The sequence below is a fragment of the Carlito syrichta genome, unplaced genomic scaffold, assembly GCF_000164805.1.
Source record: "Carlito syrichta isolate Samal-C Ts95f unplaced genomic scaffold, Tarsius_syrichta-2.0.1 Scaffold308256, whole genome shotgun sequence".
NCBI lineage: Eukaryota > Metazoa > Chordata > Mammalia > Primates > Tarsiidae > Carlito > Carlito syrichta.
Window position 1 is genome coordinate 571,425 of NW_007252352.1, and position 21,916 is coordinate 593,340.

Sequence of the window (21,916 nt, forward strand, 5' to 3'; positions counted from 1 at the left end):
GCATGATTATTTCCGTGCCTTTGCCTTTGTCCATGGACGTGCCTAACTTAATGTGTCACTGTCTTCCCTTTATGTGTCCCAACTCGACTGTTTCTCCCAAGGACAGCTCATGTTGGCTTTCCCCACTTGAGAGCCATTCAAGTTCACATAATCTATATTACTTCTGAAAACGAAAACCCCACTTTCAGTCTTATGCATGGAGCCATGAGGACATAGTTCCTTTTATGATCTAATTGTTCAAATCTTGAAAACATGCCTTTTATGTCTGGAAGGAGGCGCGTGTAGCAATGGAACTATAATTTGGTCCTGGAATCTCTGGGCTGAGCCTCTAGTGAGGCAATCATTCTCTACTTTTAGGAGCTCCCCTTAGACACAGATACCACCCATCTTCCTCCTCTTTTTGCAGATGACAGCAAAGCGCGTCTCAGCAGCAGCCCACCCTCGGCCACCCTGGGCAGCCTCCTGGATGACCAGCACTGGCACTCAGTCCTCATTGAACGGGTGGGCAAGCAGGTGAACTTCACTGTGGACAAGCACACACAGCACTTTCGGACCAAGGGCGAGACAGATGCCTTGGACATCGACTATGAGGTGAGTTGACTCTCCCTGTACATCCCAGGCCCCTTGCTCAAAAACGGTAAGAAAATTGGTAGGCAGAGCCATCGAGAGAAGCGGTGGGGCACTGAGAAAGCTCACCTGGAGATTTATCTTCCCGCCATCATGCCAGGCGGTCTACAGGGAAAGGGATCCATCCTGAAAATCTGAGCAGTGAGAGGGGAGGAGAATGCCTTGGAGATGGCGCAGGGAGCCCATGAGGTAGCAGATAACTGTGTATTTTAAAATCAGCAGGTCTCCCTTTCACGTTTTCTCTTGCATTTAGTCTCCCTGTGTCACTGTCTAGTTTCTGGGTTAAATGACTTTAAGTATCTGAGATAACGGAAGCTACAGACATTATAAACAAAGTGTATGGAATCTAAACGTGCACTATAAGAACTAGTCTTTAACCTTCACGCCAGTGCAGACTTTTGACTAATAAGCACAGGGAGCTGTTTCTCCCTGTTCTCTTATAGAAGAGACACAGTGAAAGGCACCGACTCTACAGTAAAAAGAAGGTTGCACAAAGCTATGCAACCTGGCAGCCGAGAGTTAACCATCATTGCTGGTCGTTCAGTTCAAGAAGTGGATATTGTGCCCCTCCGGCACACCAGGCCTTGTGCTGGACCGTAAATAGACAGAGATGGCGAGGTAGACCCTGAGGGGCAGAAGCTAACAGTCTAGCGACTGAGCTCAGCCTCTGCAGGACAAGGAGGCGAGAGCTCCAGTGGCACCGAGGGCTCAAAATATGGATATGGTGTATTTGCATAAGTACACATTTCTATACTCTGTATATTACAATTAGGTATATTTATATAGGGAAGAGGGTGCTTAATTCAAGCACGAAGAATGGCAGAAGACTTCCACCAGAAGATGCTACTTGGGACATGATAAGATTAGCCTGGTGCGGAAGAAGATCAGACAGGGATGCCAGGGCACAGTGCAGGAAATGCCAAGCAGTTCAGTGGCCATGGAGTTTAAAGCAACAGGCCAGCAGCGTCGTGTTGCAGTCAGCTTGTACTGATGCCTGAGGGCCAAATATTAGAGTGCCAGAAATGTTGTGAGCTGGCTGAGAAACACAGACATCATCAGAAATTAAGTTATATAAACTTGTAATTATATAAAGTATTTTTAAAAAACTAATAAGTGTACTGATTTTGACTCATTGCACTATATTTCGACTATACACCTATCTATCGATATCATTCAGCTATACGTGCTCTTGAGGTTTTTATGATTATTTTATCTGTGAAGGAGGAGTACGCTCTCTTGGACTGCTGCTGCATATCTTGTCCCAGTTCCACATTTAGTGACAGCCCTCGAATAGCGTGAAATCCACCAGGGTGGAAGTATTTACACCCCAGAGAGTGGCAACACTGCATATCAGGTTTTATTTATTGTTTTGTGGGTTGGCTAGACTAGGGGTCAGCAAGCTACATTTCTGACTTGAAGCCTATTTTCTTCTGGCTTGTGAGTGAAAACTGATTTTGGCATTTTTTAAATTTTGTAAAAGATACAAATTAAAAAACCCTTGTGGCCGAGACTGTGCATAAGTACAGATAAAGGAGTTCAGCAAAAGAAAATCAACAAAAAGATTCCATAAGAATTAACTGCTAATGGAATTTCTAATGAAGATTATTGTATGTTATTATATATTCATATATTATTATTCATACATTTTATGCCACACATAGTTTATATCAGTAAAATAATCTGGTGTCTATATACACACGTGCACACACTTACATGTCTTTGTGTGTGTCTGTGCTCCTCCCTGGACAGACTGTTAGGAGACAATTTGAATTACTAGTGGGACAGATAGTAGAGCAGTGGAGGTGGAGATGAATAATTGAAAAATCATGAGCTGATTTATTTTTTCAATCTCTATAATGAGAATAAAAAGGTGTTTTGATCTTAACCTTAGTGTAGTATACTGTGGCTAAAATATGCCATTCATCAACCTCAAAAAAAAAAAAAAAACTGTCATTCTTTGACTCAGAATATAAAACAACAGGTAGATTTTTTGAGTTGCTGAAAGTTGGAAATCTGTGAATATCAATCACTCTCTTTTGTCAACTTGTTTAATTGATTGACAAAATAAAGAACAGAGACAATATTGGGATTACCTCAAAGCAAAGTGATATCTTTGATGAACTTGACAGTTATAAAAAATAAATAAGTAAAATCACTGGAAGTCTCACCATTTCCCCAAAATATTTCCCCTCCTATGTCCTAGGGAATGGTTCTAAAATTCACCCTGCTGCCAAATTTAACATCTGTTTGCAAGCCTATGTCTGCCTTTCTACAGTCTCTTGTTTATGGAATTTATATGAGATCACAGTTGAATGACGTTGTACTAAATATTAGCATTTAGGGACAAGAAATCCAAAGAAGTTGGAACTGATTTCTTCAGGATGTGCATGGATGTCTTGGTGCCCTGTAAAAAGTGCTCCCAAAGAAAGAGAACCCTTGAAATGTTCCTGTCAATCAGCCTCTGCTGCAGGAATTCAAGCTTTTTCCAGAAAGTGTAGTCAGCTTTCTCCCATGATCATAAAAGAAGACATATTGACTGTAACAGTGGCGCTAGATATTGGCTATACCGGAAGACAAGAGTTATGTGTTGTGAGATGTCTCCAGCCTTTGAAGATTCACCCCAAAGACTGTGTGGAGAAGAAACAGTCCCAGGGCAGGAGGCTGGTGTGCTACCCACATGTTACCACTAACTAGTTATATAAGTCTGGGAAATGAAGACTGCTAACATAAGTAACCCAGAAGAAAAATCAGCATCCCTGTTGGAAGGCATGGAGCTACAGAAGACCTCTAAAGCTAACGTCTATTTTATCACAGTGTCATGTATTGACCAGACCTAGGTTATTGGTTTGCTTTCTGTCATGGCCCACATGTGCACACAGGAGACCTGGATACCACCCACCCACCGGAAGGATGGCTGAGTTTCTGTACTTGAGTTCCAGTGACCCATTGTGGGTTGGCAGGAGTACTGCTCTGTCATGAACCGCTGTGCCCTCTCTAGTTTTATATTAGGGCAAATAATATTATGTAAACCTAGGTTCTTTTTCAAATCTTACCATGATATAGCAATATTTGGCAAGAAGAAGTTGTAGCTTTCATTCATTATCTTAGACTACCTTAAGAATATCAATAAAATAAGATGATGACTTTCTACCAGGCAACTCATATGAAATTGCTGCACTAGGATGGATGTAGTTGCCTGCTATCTTTCAAGTCCAGACGTCACATATAGACAAGGGCTCACAGAATCTGCTGTCAAAGGAATAAAAGGCAGAAAGAAGACAGACCCTCTTCTTTTCACTGGAATGTCTTCAGGACGTCTTCTCAGTTCATATTATTTAACCCAAGTGACTTCTCCAAATGCTGTGAGAAAGACTATAGCAGCTCACTTTACTTCCTACCTGGAATAGAAGGTCTTTAGAAAAGAGATATTTTTAGGATCTTAGTTCTTCCTTGACATTCTTGTAATCCAAGAAGTCTTTTCCTACAAGAGTGGTGATTAACCCTGCTTTACTTAGCCATTCTATAAGACCCCAAACTTTGAAAATATGTGTTTTAAAAATATGTGTTTTAGGATCTGAGAGTGGTGGCCTTCACCTATAGCCATAGCTATTCAGGAGGCTAAGGTAGAAGGAGCCCTTGAGCATAGGAGTTTACGGTTGCAGTGAACTATGCTGGTGCCACTGCACTACAGTTTGGATGACAGAGAGTGACTGTGTGTCTTAAAATATATGTGTATGTGTTTATATGTGTGTAATATATGTATATATGTATATGTATATAAGTTTATGTAATAAAATATATGTATATATGTTTATGTAATATATGTATATATATGATTTATACATGGTCACGTCATAGATACCAAAAGACAATTTAAGAAACACAAAATGTATTTTTTTTTTTGAGTTGGAGTCTCACTCTGTCACCCAGGTGGAGTGCAGTGGCATGCTCATGGCCACCACAGCATCAACCTGCTGGGATCAGGCCACCACACCCAGCTAATTTTTTTTTTTGAGCTGGAGTCTCACTCTGTCGCTCAGACTGGAGTGCAGTGGCTGCTCCCGGCCACCGCAGCCTCGACCTGCTGGGCTCCCGCGATCCTTCCACCTCAGCCTTCTGGCGCGCACTACCACACTCAACTACAGCGCGCGCTACCACACCCAGCTAATTTTTTGATTTATTGTAGAGATGAGGTCTCACCAAATTGCCCAGGCGGGTCTCGAACTCATGGGCTCAGGCAATTCACTCTCCTCAGCCTCCCAAGGCACGGGATTACAGGCTGAGCCACCGAGCCCGGCTATTTTTTTTAAAAATTGTTATAGAGACGAAGTCTCACCAAGTTGTCCAGGCTGGTCTCGAACCCCTGGGCTCAAGCAATCCTCTCGCCTTGGCCTCCCAAGGTGCTGGGATTATAGGCTTGAACTACCATGTCCAGCCTACAAAATGTATTTTAATATCATTTCTTAGTTTAAAACTGGCTGATCACATGCAGAAGATTAAAACTAGACTCCTACCTATCACCATACACAAAAGCACCTCTAAATGAATCAAAGACCTAAATGTAAAACCCCAAACTATAAGAATCTTAGAAAATGCAGGAGACACCCTTATGAAAATTGGAACTGGCAACCAATTCCAGATCAAAAGCACAAATGCCCGGGCCATAAGAGATAAGGTAGACAAGTGGAACCTCATCAAACTGACAGGCTTCTGCAAAGCCAAAGAAACCATCAAGAGAGCAGGAAGACAGCCCACAGACTGGGAAAGAATATTTGCCAACTCTATGTCTGACAAAGGCCTAGCATCTAGGATCTACAAGGAAATCAAACATGCCAAAAAGAAAAAAACAAACCTACAAAGTGGGCAAAAGATATGAATAGACACTTCTCAAAAGAAGACATACAAACAGCCCACAGATACATGAAAACATGCTCCACCTCACGAGTCATCAAAGAAATGCAAATTAAAACCACACTGAGATACCACCTAACTTTAGTCAGGATGGCCACTCTCAGTAACTCAAAAAGCAACAGATGCTGGAGAGGATGCGACGAAAAGGGAACCCTTCTATACTGTTGGTGGGAGTGTCAACTAATACAACCTCGATGGAAAGTAGTGTGGTGATTCCTAAACGATCTAAAAATTGACCTTCCATACGACCCTGCAATCCCTCTTCTGGGACTATACCTGGAGGAACTCAAATCACTCTATGAAAAAAGATACCTGCACATGTATGTTTATTACAGCATTATTCAAATAACAAGAACATGGATCCACCTGTGCTGCTCATCGGAAAAGGACTGGATACAAAAAATGTGGTACATATACATAATGGAATATTATGCTGCCATGAAGAAAGACAAAATTATGAGCTTCACAGCATCTTGGATCAACTTAGAGCATATAACAATGAGTGACCTATCACAGCAACAACGAACTGAGTATCACATGTTCTCACTCATAAGCGAATCTTGAACAGTTTTCATAGTACTATAAGAAAAGGATTGACAGCAGTGGGAATCTGCTGCAGGAGGAGGGGGCACACCTCCTCAACAAGGGAACCGGCATAATGAACATTTGTATACCTAACCCTGAATTGTACCCCACATCTTTAAAATAAAAAATTAAAAACAAAAAAACGAGATTGAACTAGAATCTCTAAACATTTAGAAATACACTAGTACTCATCTATTTTCGTATCTTCAAATTTAAGATTTATAAAAGAAAATGAGATAATAGTTTCACAATCTAGGAGAGTTGGAGGTTCATCATAGTCTGGCATAAATTCCAATATTTTAGAAATAAAGTATATTAACAATTTTGTCTGTATACATTTTTTAAAAGCCATATAAATTGCAGCAAAAAGTACATATATAATGATGTCATCCTCTACCCAATAACTACAAAAAATCTCATAAAATATTATAATTTCATTAATTAATAAAAGTTTTGACAAATAATTCTTTAAAAAACAGGTAGCTCAGTGAAAAAATAGGTAAAGAACACAAACATACAAGAAACGAAAATCACTTTTATATATCTGAAAAGATGCTCAACCTCATTAATTAAAAAATGCTAATTTACACTACAGTTTTTTTTGTTTGTTTGTTTTTGAGTTGGAGTCTCACTCTGTCGTCCAGACTGGAGGGCAGTGGCCGCTCCCGGCCACCACAGCCTCGACCTGCTGGGCTCCAGTGATCCTTCCGCCTCAGCCTTCCGAGTAGCCGGAATTACAGGCACGCGCTACCACGCCTGGCTGATTTTTTTTATTTATTGTAGAGATGAGGTCTCGTTGCCCAGGTGGGTCTCGAACCCGCAGGCTCAGGCCATCCACTCACCTCAGCCTCCCAAAGGCGCGGGATGACAGGCTGAGCCACTGAGCCTGGCTTCACACTACAGTTTTTTTAACTTAGATTGCAAAGACCAGCACTTTATAATAGACCATGTTGGCATGGATATGAAGAAACTGGAAATATTTTTTGCATTGTTGGTTGCTTGTAGTTAATACAATATAGAAAGGGCAAAATTGGCAACACATGCTCTTCAATCCAATAATTCTGTTTCTATAATTTATCCTACAATTATTAGTACGTGTGTGCAACGGAATATATGCTCGGAATAATAAAAGATTGAAAATTACCTGAAAATGCATCAAATGGCGTTGGTTAAAAACTGTGTTAACCCTGGATGGGAACAGCTCTGCCACAGGGCTCCTGTGACCTTGCACGGATCACAAAGCCACACAGCCAAAGGCGGGCACCATGGCTGAGTCTTGGCAGGACACCCTGGAATGTGAGTTGGGAAGGACTGGGAGGCGTGGCTCCCGGCCTCTCCCACTTACTTTCTGGGCCTCCCAGGAGGCCACCGCGTTTCTTATCACTGCCCAGATTCTGACAAAGTGTGGGGTTTTCTACCCTCTCCTCTCAGGAGAGTTGCATCATATAAAATGGTTTAGCTGCCCTCTAGAAAGTGTCCTCAACAACAGGAATTCTGCATGTCATGATAGGGTCATCTGGCCCATTTTGTGGAGGTGTTATCCTTTTGGTGCACGAGACAGGCCCATGGACAGTTGAAGCCTGTGACTAGTTTTTCCTTTGCTGTCTGTGCAAGTCAAAAAAGGTGTGACTCTAAATGACTTCTTTATTTTCACCAGTCTATCAGTCAGGCCTTGGTCTTGGATTCATTTTGTGTGTAGGTGCTTGCAAGCCCATACAAAAGTATGAGGTGCTCATTAAAAAAGAATGAGGCAGGCCTATGTGTTCTGTCGCAAAACCACCTCCAATATAAATTGCTAAATGAAAAAGAAAAATCAATGTGCAGTGTAGTGTAAACAGTTTCTGTGTTTAAAAAACAGAAAAGAACGTGTCAACTTGAAAGCATGTATAGACATAGAAGCTTCTAGAAGGACACTGAAACCACAGGCAAGACAGAATCTCAGAGAGTGGGATGAGGGAGGAAGGGGGCCCTGTTTTTCTCTGTGTACTCTCTTTAAACTTTTTGAATGCTAAACAACCTGCAAAGAAGGCTTTGAAGAAGAACCTGAGGCCATAGAAAGAATACACGATTTTAAAAACAGCGCACGCATTTGCTTCTAAAATTGCACGTTCTGCTTTATTTTCATTCATGTTTTTTTCCAAAGCACGTATCACGTTATAATATATAATTAAATTAACTTACTTTTTAAATGGTCTAGCTCATGATGCCCATTCCAGCTCATCATGAAGGCTGAGGTTTTCTTCTTTACTTTCATTTATTTCTACAGAATTATGCCTGGCACATAAAACGCACTCAGTAAACATTTGTGGAGTAAATGAATGCATTTTCCTTCTGCGAAGTATAAATAGGATCAATCTGCACCCTGCTTTTCTACCCCTGAGAAGTTCCCAGAGCTGAGTGCAGTAGCTCAAGCCTATAATCCCAGCTAATGAGGAAGCTGAGCAAGGGGATGCCTTGAGTCCATGAGTTCAAGTGCACCCTGGGCAATACAGTGAGACCCCATCTCTAAAAATTAGAAAAAAAAAAATGATCACAATTTTTTTAACGTTCCCAATGTATTCCCCATCTCAAAGACCACCCTTGACTGCTACCCTTACTTTTGGTTGGTATTGCCAAGTGGACACCTCTCTTATAACTCAGACATAATTAAAAGACTGGTCAGGTAAAAGAAAACTGTTTATTTGATGCTTAAAACGACTATAGATTGTTAGGAAAACATCTTTCCAGATCATATGATGGTCTAATTATTATCCTTTTTCTTTGGAAACTAAGTTGCAAAGCTGAAGTAGAGGGCCTATGTCCAGGAAAATAAGCTGAAAAAAAAATAAAGAGAAAGAAAATGAAACTGGGAAGTAAGAAGAAAAAAATAGATAAATAAAATAAAGAGTTTTTATTGTGTCTGGCATTTTTGTTTAACCCCTTAAACAGCCCTGTGATGGAAGCTACCACCTCCTATATCGCAAATATAAAACCAAGACTCAAAGAAATAATAATCCCTATTCCCCAGAAGCCACCAAGTAGCAGAAACAGGATTTGAGCCCAGTGTATGTCATTTGACCAGAAATCATCTGGGACTGAACTTTTTATCTGGAGGAAAAAAGAATTAATTCCTGGAGATACAAGCACAGAATCTTGGCTCTGCCTGTGGACAAGGCTTGAAATCATATCATTCGGTGCCGTTCTCCTTCCAGTTTTAAATTTAATGTTGTGATTTATGGATTTGCTAATCTTCTATTTCTTCAATTTGTATGTCAGTGAAATGGGATAAAAAGACTCCTCTTAAATATGTATTAAAAGTCGATTAATTATTTTGAATATGATGGAAGGAACATTTCAATACCAGTATTATACAAAAAAATCACTGTTTTTGTTAACATAAACTAAAACAGCAAACGAGAGCATATCTTCTTGCTTTTTATTAGCTGCTATTAGGGGGATGATAGTAGGTCTTAATTAGCTTGCCGCTTTTAGTGTAAGTGGCTAATAAGACATTTGGAGACTGGCTAAATTTGGCCTAAATGACTGTAATCATCAATAAAATAATATAAAGTTAGCCCGGCCACACTAGGATATTTGTAGGGCCCGAGGCAAGAGTGCAAATAGAGAACCACGTACCATGAATTTGAATATTTAAAGAGTTACAAATCAAGCGAAGGAACTACTGAATAAAATATGTTCTGCTCCCCTTGCGTGACAGATAGCTATGACTTCACACCCACACCCCACATAGTCAAGCTTCGTCGACTCCTCAAGCCGCTGCCCTGAGGCCACCCCTCAGAAGGACAGTTGAGGAAAGAGACAAATGCAGACCCTCAAAAAAGTTTCAGTGCTATTGAGGCAGAGTGCTGTGTGTGGGGAGATCCTGGTCTAGAGGAGTGGTGGCCTTTTCCTAGGGCCATCTCCCTCGACTCGTAAGCACCCTTCTTTGTGAGGCATGATGTGCCCCGAGGACGGCCACAGTGGGGTTCCCTAAAACGCCACTTCCACGCGAGGAGCCATACTGGCCCAGGTGTATGGACGGGGTGAGGTCAGGGGGGGACATTGATTTCCCTTGAGCTTTTTCCATGAGTACTGAAATGTACATGATTCACCCCATTGGCCAAAGAACCTAGGGTCAAAAAATTATAAGTTCGTTGATAAAAAAAGGACAAAATATGTGTTAGGCCAGCAGTGCTGTGTCAGCGCCTGATGTCTGTGAGTCTGCGGAAAGACACTTATCTAGAGACAGGAATCTTAGGCCTTCCAGCTTGTCAGATTTGGACCAGAAACAACAAGGACAGCCACAACAGAAAAAAAGATAAAGGCCCTGGTGCAAAACCTGCTAGTAGATTGAAATCAGTAGAACCAGAACTAAAAGACGCCAGAGACAGTGTGTGGGGCGGTGAAGAAATGGGCCTCTGGACTAAAGGATGTGGAATTCCAGCCCCTTCGCCTTGTGTCTGTGAGAACTGTAAGCTGCTGAACCTCTGTATGCTGTCATTTTTTTTTTCAGCTGTGAAATGGAGCAAATAAGAGTATCCAATTCAAAGATGAAAGAAGAAACAATGAAAGGAAGCTCTAACCGTGGTGCCCAATATATATAAAATAATCAGTAAATGCTACTATTGTCGTCACTAAAACAAAATCTTGTCCGAGGGAGGGTACTGTGGGTTGAACTAGAGAGACTCAATCCTGGTGAGGTGTAAGAAGCCACTGTAAGGCATGGATCAGAAGTCAAAGTCAAAGCATAGGGGAAAAGATATGGGCCTCAAGCATCCACCCTGGAAGCTGGCCATGAACTGGGCAAGAAGATTTGTGAGACCAGTGCTTCCTCTTACTCAGTGTGGGCTGTGTCTGGGTAAGATATCACCTACTCTCTGTCTCCAGCAAAAAAAAAACAGAAAAGAAAATATAATTATCATGCAGAAATGAGGGGATACTGGAAATTTATGAATGGATTCCAGAAGCAATGAAGAAGAGGTGATTTTGGTTAAAAATATAAGCAACGACCTCTCCACAATATACGACTCCAAAGTAGCAGGGGAAAGATGGCATCATATGAACTACAAGCATCCTAAAGTTATAGAGACCACAAGTTCCAAAGATGTGACAGACTGACTCATTGATCCAGTCAAACAGAAGAGCAGAATTATAAAATGGTGGCCCCAGGCAAGACCTGTATTGCTATCGTCTCATTTGGCCTACGTGTTGCTTGCCTTTTTAATTTTTTTAATCATTTGAATTGAGGCTGATATTTACAAATTAAGAGATTTCGTCAGAAAAATCAGTATTTCTGGCCTCATTTGTAATGGCAGAAATTCATCAGTCCTTGACCAGTGCCCCAAAGGTGATTGCTGGACCATCGACTTCCCATATGCTCAGCAAACACCCAACCAGTGCAAGGCTTAAAGATTTAAAAAGAAGACAGCAGTTTGGATGCTTTTCATACCCCTTTCATTACTACTGGACTGTCAGAGCAAAAGCTAGACAAATATTTACAAATGGAAAACTTCAGAAGTGTCAAAAATTCGAGTCAGATGCAGAGACTCCAAATTCTGAACAGAGTGACTACAAGTTTTAACAGGGGTGAAGAAAAAGCCGATGAGGGAAGAATGAACCCCTTGCCAGGGAATTAAATCAAAGATTGCAAAAGAGACAAGCAAATACTAGACCAAAAAAAAAAAAAAAAAAAAAAAAGAAGAAGAAGAGAAAAGAAGATCAAAGGAAAAGAGAGTGGCAGATTCTGGGACCTCATGCATTTAACATCAAAGCAGGCTTTCTCCTGGGATTCGTCCAGTGGGAGCTTACCTGTGACAGCAGCTAATTCAGCAGGTTACCAGATGGACCAAGTTGTTCAAGACACTGAGACTGAATAACTCTGCACTCTAACACCTAGTTTTGTTGACCACTAAGATCAATGAAGTGTATACCATACAATTTGCCAAGACCAAGCAAACACAAACAGTTAAAAAAAAAAAAGGAGCGACTGCGTTTTCAAAAAGGGTAATAGACAAAAAGCAGACAGAAGAAAACTGTTCATCTCTTTTAAGAAAAATTCAATCCAACAAATATCTGTTGACTCTTATGTTTGAATCATACCTCTTGGAGTTACACCCTCAAAAATGAGTAGATACTGTCTGTGCCTTTGATAAAATTTCAAGTACCTAAAGAAGTGCCTGATACACAGTAGATGTATCAGGGTTCAGGCACCTCTTTAAGTACTTGAAAAATGTCCACGAAAAGGGCAAAGATGCCTGCCTTGGAGGTGCTTGCATTGTAGCAGGAGTGCAAACTCTAAACAATCCATACAAGTAAGCAAATTATATAATAAGTAAGAAGATGATAAATGCTGTGAGGAGAAAGAACAAAAGTAGATAAGGGTAATGTGTCTGGGAGTTCAAGGATTGCGAGAACAGAACGCAATTTTAGATATTTTGGTCAGGGTAGATGTCATTGCGATGATGGCATTTGAGCAAAGACTTAAAGGAAACAAGTGAGCACTGTCTGTAGAGCACTGACTCAGAGCGTCTTTTACCTGCATCAGCTAGGCTGTGTTTTTCAGACATCCATTACCTCTCACCGGAGGTGGAAATAAGCCTCCCTCCTGGATCTAATCTTTGTCCTCTCTATTCCTCCCTTCCTCCCTTCCTTCCATCTTTCCTTCCTTCCTTCCTTCCTTCCTTCCTTCCTTCCTTCCTTCGTTCTTCCTGACTTCCTGTCTTCCAGTAAATAACGTTCCTTCAATTTAATCAGTAATAGCTTCCTAAAGATGATTATTAGTTTTCTACCGAAAAGCTTTCAGTTACTCTATTCTTTTCAGTCCAGCCTTCAAAAATCTTGTCCCATGGTTCCAATTTATCTGGCTCATCTTATATATAATTCAAAACGCTATGGTCTCCTGTCGTTTTGACCACTAGCATGCGTGTCATCAAACAAACTATAGTCTCTCTCTTTGTATTGTTCTTCCCGTACGTTGTCTTCCATTAATATGTTGGAGGATGGATTTGTCTTCGGTGACTGGCCCTACATTTTTAAAGGAAAGAGACAACGTTGATTTATCTGTAACTTCACCACAGGGCCTTGAAACATGCCTCACAAAAAGTAGGGGCTCAACAACTACTTGACAAATTGTATGTGTAGCAAAATTTGGAATTGACTTTTGCAAATGTTTCTGAGAGTTGATAACAGAATAATAGAAATAAAAGTTTTTGATTAATATTAATAAAAAATTACTGGTAGGACAAGAGAGATTTTTTTTGGAAAATATATGACAACTGTAAGTTACTAATCAATGGTTAAGCACATGATCTAATGGAAGCTGGATTTCCAGCTCTGTCTGTTATCTGCTGAAGGTCTTTGGGCAGCTTCATACTGACTAGACACCCTGCAATGCAATCTCCATTCAGTATTATCAGCATCTGCCACATAATGTTATATTTCAGAGTCTGAATAGAAAGGTACAATCAGATTATCAGCGTCCTCAGAAATGAAATATTTAAAGAAAATGATTTTTTTTTTAAAAGGTTGGAACTGGGGCCAAAGATACACCAACTAAATGTGTACAGAAAGAAAGCAGGCGTGGAGAAATTAGCACCTTTGAAAGTAAAAACTAAGATCAAAAGAGGCCCTTGAAAAGCAATCATTTAATTAAAAACACTTATACTAACCATAAGAGTGTAGCATATAAAACATCAATACATGCAAACATAAAAGACTATCCATTGTTACTGTGTAGGTTTTGATTAACTCTGCCCTGACGTGAGTGCCTGTGTGACAGTCCTGGGATGCCAGAACCCTAGAGGCAGGCTCAGAAAAGTGGTTTTTAGGCTGCCAGGTGATTGAAGGAATGGACAGAGTTCAGTGAGAAAAGCCAAGGTTGGGAATGTGGGAGAGAGTCAATCAGAGGGCAGCAGAGCTAAGCAGGAGAGTGTCTTAAGAATGATCAATTTTCAATTTTTGAAAGAATCGCTTACAACAATAATTTAGCCAGTCCAGGCATGGCTTAATGAAGGAAAACACAATTTAGACCAATATTTTAATTTTTACTACCAAAATTTTGATGCTTGAGATGAGACATGAATGCTAATGATCTCAGAAATATAGTTATTAATTTAGAATTAAGAGGTATATACTAGTTACAGCCTACAAGTGTTTATAAAATATTGAAGCTGGGTTTGGTGGCTCAGCCTGTAATCTCGCGCCTTGGGAGGCTGAAGTGAGTGGATTGCCTGCGCCCGCGGGTTCGAAACCTGCCTGGGCAACTTGGCGAGACCTCATCTCTACAGTAAATCAAAAAATTAGCCTGGTGTTGGTAGCGCGCGCCTGTAGTTCCAGCTACTCGGAAGGCTGAGGCAGAAGGATCGCCGGAGCCCAGCAGGTCGAGGCTGCGGTGGCCGGGAGCGGCCACTGCACTCCAGTCTGGGCGACAGAGTGAGACTCCGACTCAAAAAAATAAAAATAAATAAAAATAAAATAAAATATTGAGAAAAAAATCGATACTGAAGAAAAACATCAATATATGAAGCAAATTTCTCCAGTCTCATTTATCTGATAATGGACTAAATCTATAATGCAGTATAACCTCAACTTTTCAACTACTTGAAAAATCTAAAAATATAAAACAGGTTTAAAGTTCCCACTCATGCTCACATGTGAATAAAAGCAGTTTTGCTTGTTTTCCATAACAAGATTCAACATGCTTATCAGCCTCCGTTACTTCTGATGGCAGAAAAGCCTAACCTTGAATGACAGCTAGCTGATGCCAATTTTAAACTTAGTGTGCCATTGTGTAAATATTGGGTGATGTTGTGATGTTCTCTTCTATTTTTTCCTCATCCTGAGCAGATGACTAGCTGGGTGGGATGTGTATTGTCTTGCATTGCGGGAAGATTGCTGTTCACCAGTTCCATCTGGTTTGGGGGCATGGCAGCTGTTGTCTGTGGTACCCTCCACCGCCGAAGGCTGTGAGGCATAGTCACTCATACTCTCCCAGGTCTCTAAATCCACCCACCCGTCCTTAGGACATTTCCTGAGAGCCTCAGCCCATCTCTATACCCTAACCTCCTGGTCTCATCCATCTGGGGACCCTCACACCATGCTGGAGTGACTCGGTCATTGTGAAGCAGCCTGCAGGCCCTTCTGCACTGTCACTTTTCCCCAGCCTTGGCTAATCTGTCTCCTCCCCCACTGCTTTACCCTGAGAACATACTGCCCTCGAGACCACTCCAATAGACTGGCAGCCAACACCGCTCTGGGAATCTGAACAGAAGGGCTTTTCTGTGTTTCCCCAGATCTTTCTTACAATCTCTCTCTCCATCCACCCAACTCTCATCCAGTTTCAGTCCCCCAGAGAGAACAGAGAGCAGACTTTACTGCCTAACTGTAGTTTTGTTTCCACCAGATTTCTCTAAAATTCTCCACTCAGACTAGGAGAGATTATTTCCCTCAGTGTAATAGGAAATTACAATTTTTAAATAGACATTATCCTTCATACTATTTGACTTCTGAAAAAAAACTCTCTACCTTGAATTGTTCAAGAACTTTTTTTTTTTTTGGTTATTTAAAAGAGTGGCTTTTTCTCTCTGTTTTAAAAATATTGTCCTTGCAGCTAATATTTTCTTAAATCTTAACTGAGTAGATCATTAAAAGTTTTTTTTTAAATGGCAAACATGCAAATGAAAAAAATAAAATTATCATTCAATGTTTAAAATTATAAAAATGGATACATGAAAGTAGCAAATATTTAATTATATTTTTACATTACACATTTGATTTATGCAAAAAAGTTGCAAATCCAAAATGGATCTTTTTTAAATGTAAATGATTCAAACTGAAAATATTTGAATACTGCAATAAATTAATGATGATTATGTAACTTATCAAAGAAATATTTTTGCAAAATGTTTGTGGAATTAAAAAACTCATTGGTAATTTAAAATTTTCCATATTATTTTTAAAGATTTATGAGCAATTCATTCATACAGGAGAAGGTAAAGCTCTCTTAGTTTTTCTCAGAGACAAATCTAGACTTGATCTAAGTATTTTACAAAAGAAAACTAGAGCTCAAAGTAATTTACCACTTAAAATAGGAACACATATATTTTAAGATAAATAGTACCCAAAAGAGATTCAGTGAAAAAAAAAAAAATCTGTTAACTCATGATGGATGTGGTAGTGTAATTTAACCCATCGGTAAATCAAACATAAAATAGCCTACAATCTGTCACATGGATTTTTGAAATAGTGATGTATAAAACTAAATGCTCATCCTTATTTCAAATAAATTCATAAATTCATAAATGTGTAAAATAGTAGAAGGATATTCCTTAATGTGGAGTCAGAATCAGCATTATGTGAATTTGAGAAACATAAATTTTTGTTTTGTTCTATGTTGTTATTGTTTTTGATGTTATAAGATTCTATACCATTATTATTGTTTAATATTGCTTAAAAAGTTTTGGGTAAGGCTTAGGAAGTTTTGACCAAGACAATAAGATAAGAAAGAAATGTATAAAAATTGATTTGGAAAGAAAGTTGTTTTGTGTGTATCATATGATTACAGTTATACCTCGGTGATATTGTGGATTCTGTTCCAGACCGATGAAGTCAAGTGAATATTGCAATAAGAAAGTTATACAAGTTCTGTGATTTCCCAGTGCATGGAAGAGTTATGTTTATATTATAATGTAGTCTATTAAGTGTGGACTAAAAGTCTTGTTTCTACAAAAGCAGTGTACATATCTCAATTTACGAATACTTTATTGCGAAGAATATGTTGGCACAAAGACACAAAGTGAGCAGACTCTGTTGGAAAAATGGTGCCGATAGACTTTCTCAAACCCGGGTTACCACAAACTTTTCATTTGGTAAAAAAATACAATATCTGTGAAGTGCACCAAAGCAAAAACATGTTATGAGATATTACTTGTATATTCTTCACAAATTTAAAGAGTGCGTGATTTAATATAAAAGTATATACAAGTAACTAGATAGAGAAAATAAATTAGCACTCATAGGGTGGGCATAACATTTACATAGTAAAATATTTAATGAATTAAAATAACATATGCTGTGGGATTTTTTAAAGCATGAAATATATAGGAATTAATTTAATGATGAGTATATGGACTAGGAAAGAAAATAAGAACCTCAGGTGAGGGACCTTATCAGAAATATTTTGAAAATAGAAAACAACACCGGGCTGAGCATGGTGGCTTATACCTGTAATCTCAGCACGTTGAGAGGCTGTGGTGAGAGGATTACTTGAGGCCAAGAATTAGAGACTGGCCCTGGCAACAAAACAAGATACCATCTCTACAAAAGAAAAACACTAGCCAGGTTTGGTGCATGCCTATAATCCCAGCTATTGGGGAAGCTGAGGCAGGAGGATTGCTTGAGTCCAGGAATTCAAGGTTGCAGTGATTTTGCCACTGTACTCTGGCTTGAGAAACAGAGGGAGACCCTGTCTCTAAAAAAAAAAAAAGAAAAAGAAGAAAAGAAAAAAGAAAGAAAGAAAAGAAAAAGAAAAAGGAAGAAAACAACAACAGCACTAGGTTCTTGGGGAGAAAAATGAAATATTTCAAAAAATAAATAACTATTTTTCTCCAATTAAATGTTTTAATTGAAATAATAAATTATCAGCCAAAATTCCAACAAACTGAAGTTATTCAAAATTAAGTTTTAAAATGAAGTAGATAAAAATATTAAATAATTATCTTTAAAAATTAAGCTGTGGAAAGTAAAAGTGAGTAATAGAATTGCTAACCTTCATCACCTATTATAGTGCATTAAGACGCATTTTTTAAGTGTGGAGTTTGTAAAAAGAAAAAATAGACATCTAGAAATAGTCTGTGGTATATCAGTACCTATTCATATGAGGAAAAGACACTATGATTAGGAGACCACATTTTCATGAAACATTGAGAGACAGAGATAGAGAAGTTTCCAAATATAGACATAATTTAAGTACATACTGACAGTTATATTTCAAAGAGTGGAGAAAAATGAGTTTCTCATTAAATGGTGTTGGAATAAACATGATCACAGAAAGTATCCTGCTTCTCTAGTGTAGTAACAAAGATATTCCTAACAGGGAAGGTTTGCTTTTTAAATAGCATATATATTAAATAAGTAATCAGTGTTAATAATAACTGGAAAGGAAATCGCAAAGAACACTTGTATTCCATAACCTTTCCAGAATAAGCCATTATTAACAGTCCCAGCCTATATGGTATGCACCACTTTTTATTGCTGACAGCATACTTCACACCCAATTATAACTCGTGGAGTTTTCAATGAACATTTCACTCATGTCCCATTTTATTGCAAATGTTTAATAATCGTTATTGACAATTAAGATTTTATCACACGGGTTCTCCATCATTTGCGTCACAAAACTATATGGGACACTCGGGTTATTTCCTATTTTTTATCTTCGTAGATGACAATTTGGGAACAATCTTGCACATTAGGCTTTTGGGGTACAATGTAGGCTTTTAAACTAGGTCTTTTTGTAGCTGAATGGAGGTATGTTTTATATGTCCCTTGGCTATAGTATGACCATATCCTCTAGGATGGTTGCAATAAGAGATAAATATAAAGACATTAATTTTCTTTTCTATTTTTTTCTCCTTCTGTAAATTATTGTTTTATTGAGTATTAAAAAGGTTCAGAAAGGAAGTGAAAATGGTTTTGTAAAATAAGCCCTTAAGAAGCAAGCAGTTACAGTTATTTTTACATGGGCTAATCAGTATCCTTTTAAATGTGTAATCAAGTGGCATCTATAATTATTTGAGCCACTGGCTCATGCATACAATTGAATCTACCAAAATGCACATGTTTACTTTCCTTTCCTGTTCCTTCAAAGTTTATAACTAAGAGTTGATTTTTATTTCCTCCCCCACCCCCCATAAAGCTTAGTTTTGGAGGAATTCCAGTACCGGGCAAACCTGGGACCTTTTTAAAGAAAAATTTCCATGGATGTATCGAAAACCTTTACTACAATGGAGTAAACATAATTGACCTGGCTAAGAGACGAAAGCATCAGATCTATACCGTGGTAAGTTAACCCATCTTTTTCTTTTATCTTGATGGTTTCTACCACTTTGGGGTAAGTCTTATTTTCACCATCCTATTCCTGCACCTGTTCATAATATCTTTATCTTATGCTCCTTGAGCTCCCATCAGCCTCTCAGGTAGCACTGAAGAACAGGAGAAAGGAGAGGTATTAAGTCAGTGTGAATTGTGCTATTTAGAAAAATAAACACATTAGATGCATCTGGAGAATTTCATTTTTTTCTGGCTATGGGGTGAGTTCTAGCTGTGGGTAAGATTGTCTATACTACGACAACATGAATTTCTTTATTCTCTCTGAGAAATGAAATAAGGAAATTATTGATTGTATTAAATTCTACAGCTTGGGAATTGCATACTTGTCTAGTTATTGTTGATATTAAAAATAGGGCATTTTAAACAAGAAAAGCTAAACTTGCAGTGTTTTGAGATTCTCTTTGCAGCATTTATCATGCTGGCAAGTTAAATAATTGTCTAATTAATTTATCTTCCTTATATTTACCTTTCTTAATAGACCATGAGTTTCATAAAGGTCAGGGCTTGTTTTTTTCTTTTTTACTGCTGTATTCACAATGCCTAGCTGAGTGCCTAGCACATAGTAGGTGCTCAATAAATATGGGAGGCTTCCAACGGCACACATTTTGATTTGTCTATTTCTCCCTCCAGTTCTATCAGTTTTGCTTCCCGCATTTTGTAGCTCTGCTGTTTGGTATCTACACATTTAGTATTGTTATATGTTCATAGAGGATTAGCCCTTGTGTCAATGTTGTTTTCTGTCTGTGATGAGTTTCTTTGCTCTGAAGTCTATCTGATATTAACATAGCCACTCTTGCTTTCTTTCAATTAATGTTTGCATAATATAACTTTTCTCATCCTGCCTTTATCATTAATTTTGAAGTGAGTTTGTTGCAAACAGCAAATAACTGGGTTATGTTTTTTTAATCCACTCCTCCAATTTCTGCCTTTTAACTGGTGGATTTAGATTACTGACATTTAATGTAATTAATAATGTGTTAGACATAAATGACCATGTTTTGTTTTTTATTAATTTCTCTCTTTTCTCTCTCTTGTGTTTCTTGAATGATTTTTAAATTTCTATTTTGTTTTATCTAGTGTTTGAGTGTATCTCTGTGCATAGCTTTTGTTAGTGGTTTCTGTAGGTATTGTATTATATATACATAACTTATGTTGGTTTAACTGGTTTCATCATTTTACTAATTGGAGTGAAGTATAGAAACCTAATCTTATTTTACTTCCTTTTACTTTCTCTTATTTAGTCTATATTATAATTTTCTTTCTTATTTCTCCTATATTTAGAACCATTTCATATAGTGTTATTTTTATTGATTTACTTTTTGGGGGCACTCCAATGATCAAGCATCATTTAGATAATTCAAGAGGGGAAGGAAAGTTTGTTGCTTTTGCTCATATTTTTACTTAGTACTAACAATAAAAAATAAACACTTAAAAAAAAACAGTGAAGGACCTCTTTGGCTAGAATGAGTAGTAAAGCCTCATTACTGCTCCCTCTGTCCTCCAGTGACTACAGTATGAATGGGGGGGAGAGGAGTGTCCTTGTTATTATTGGACTGTGATGAAAGTCCTGACTCACCATAAACCATTTCTGATACCACCCCTTTAGGGGGTAGATGGAGTTCCTCATTACCACTGAGCGGGGGCATAAAGAAGTCTAGACTCCCCATGTAGAGGAGGAAGAAACTTGGTTCTAACTGACAAGGATTCAATTCCCAGACCTCCAGAATTGGTCTCCTAGACGAGAGATTCCCAGACTGGTCTTCTCCGATACCACCCTGACCAGGGTTTGGGGCATCTTGTTACATCATAGCTGAATGGAAATGGGCCATGGTTTTTTTCTATTATTTGGCTTGGAGGAGCAGTATTGTTTATAGATATTGTGTCCTACGCTACCCCTTTGCTCATCTTTTGGTTAGAGGCAGCAGACTTCTAATGACAATTTAAAACAGAATTTTGTCCACACCATTCGGTCTGTCTGAGTTGTTAGGTTTTCAGGAGCATGCTTAGGACAGGTGAGGTTAAAGGAAAGCCCAGAGGCCTCTCCACTGTGTTGTTCCTTGAGGCCCAAGGTTTTGACACTGCTTTCTTCTTTCCTTCCTTCTACCATTCAGAATCTTTTTAGATGTGTTTTATACATAATTTCCAGAGTCTTTTAGTTGTACTGAGCAGAAGAAATAGGGAAAACTATACAACTCAATATTCCTACCATTGGAAGTCTCTTAAACTGACACTTTTTGTTTGTTGGTTTCAATCCAGGGCAAGAATAGGTCATTGTATCACGGACAGGGAAAACCCTGGTCCTCTTTGCAATCTGGTTATTAAACTATCTGAACAAATAAATAACCTTGGCTTTGATTTTCTCTTAATAAGCATAGTCTATAATGCATTTTTTATGTTTTGGGGTGCCACATTACTGTGGTTTTTGAAAACTGCCATTGGATTCCAGGGTGTGAGGCAGGGCTTGCTCAAGGAACATCACACTTGGATTAAAGGTTGTCTGTGGCTGGCTCGGTGGCTCAGCCTGTCATCGCAGCACTTTGAGAGGCCGAGGTGAGTGGATTGCCTGAGCCTGAGGGTTCGAGACCCACCTGGGTACCTTGGCGAGACCTCATCTCTACAATAAATAAAAAAATCAGCCGGGCGTGGTAGCGCACGCCTGTAGTTCCAGCTACTCGGAAGGCTGAGGTGGAAGGATCGCCGGAGCCCA

At 38.9% G+C, this 21,916-nt stretch overlaps 1 protein-coding gene across 1 annotated transcript in view; it reads left to right on the forward strand.

The window, feature by feature from the left end:
* The window catches only part of CNTNAP5 (contactin associated protein like 5), a 697,937-nt gene that overhangs the window by 234,137 nt on the left and 441,884 nt on the right, over nt 1–21,916 (forward strand). Inside the window, exons 8-9 of the mRNA XM_021716185.1 lie at nt 407–591; nt 19,016–19,156. Coding sequence (XP_021571860.1) covers nt 407–591; nt 19,016–19,156 — 326 coding nt within the window. The remainder of the gene's footprint in view (nt 1–406; nt 592–19,015; nt 19,157–21,916) is intronic.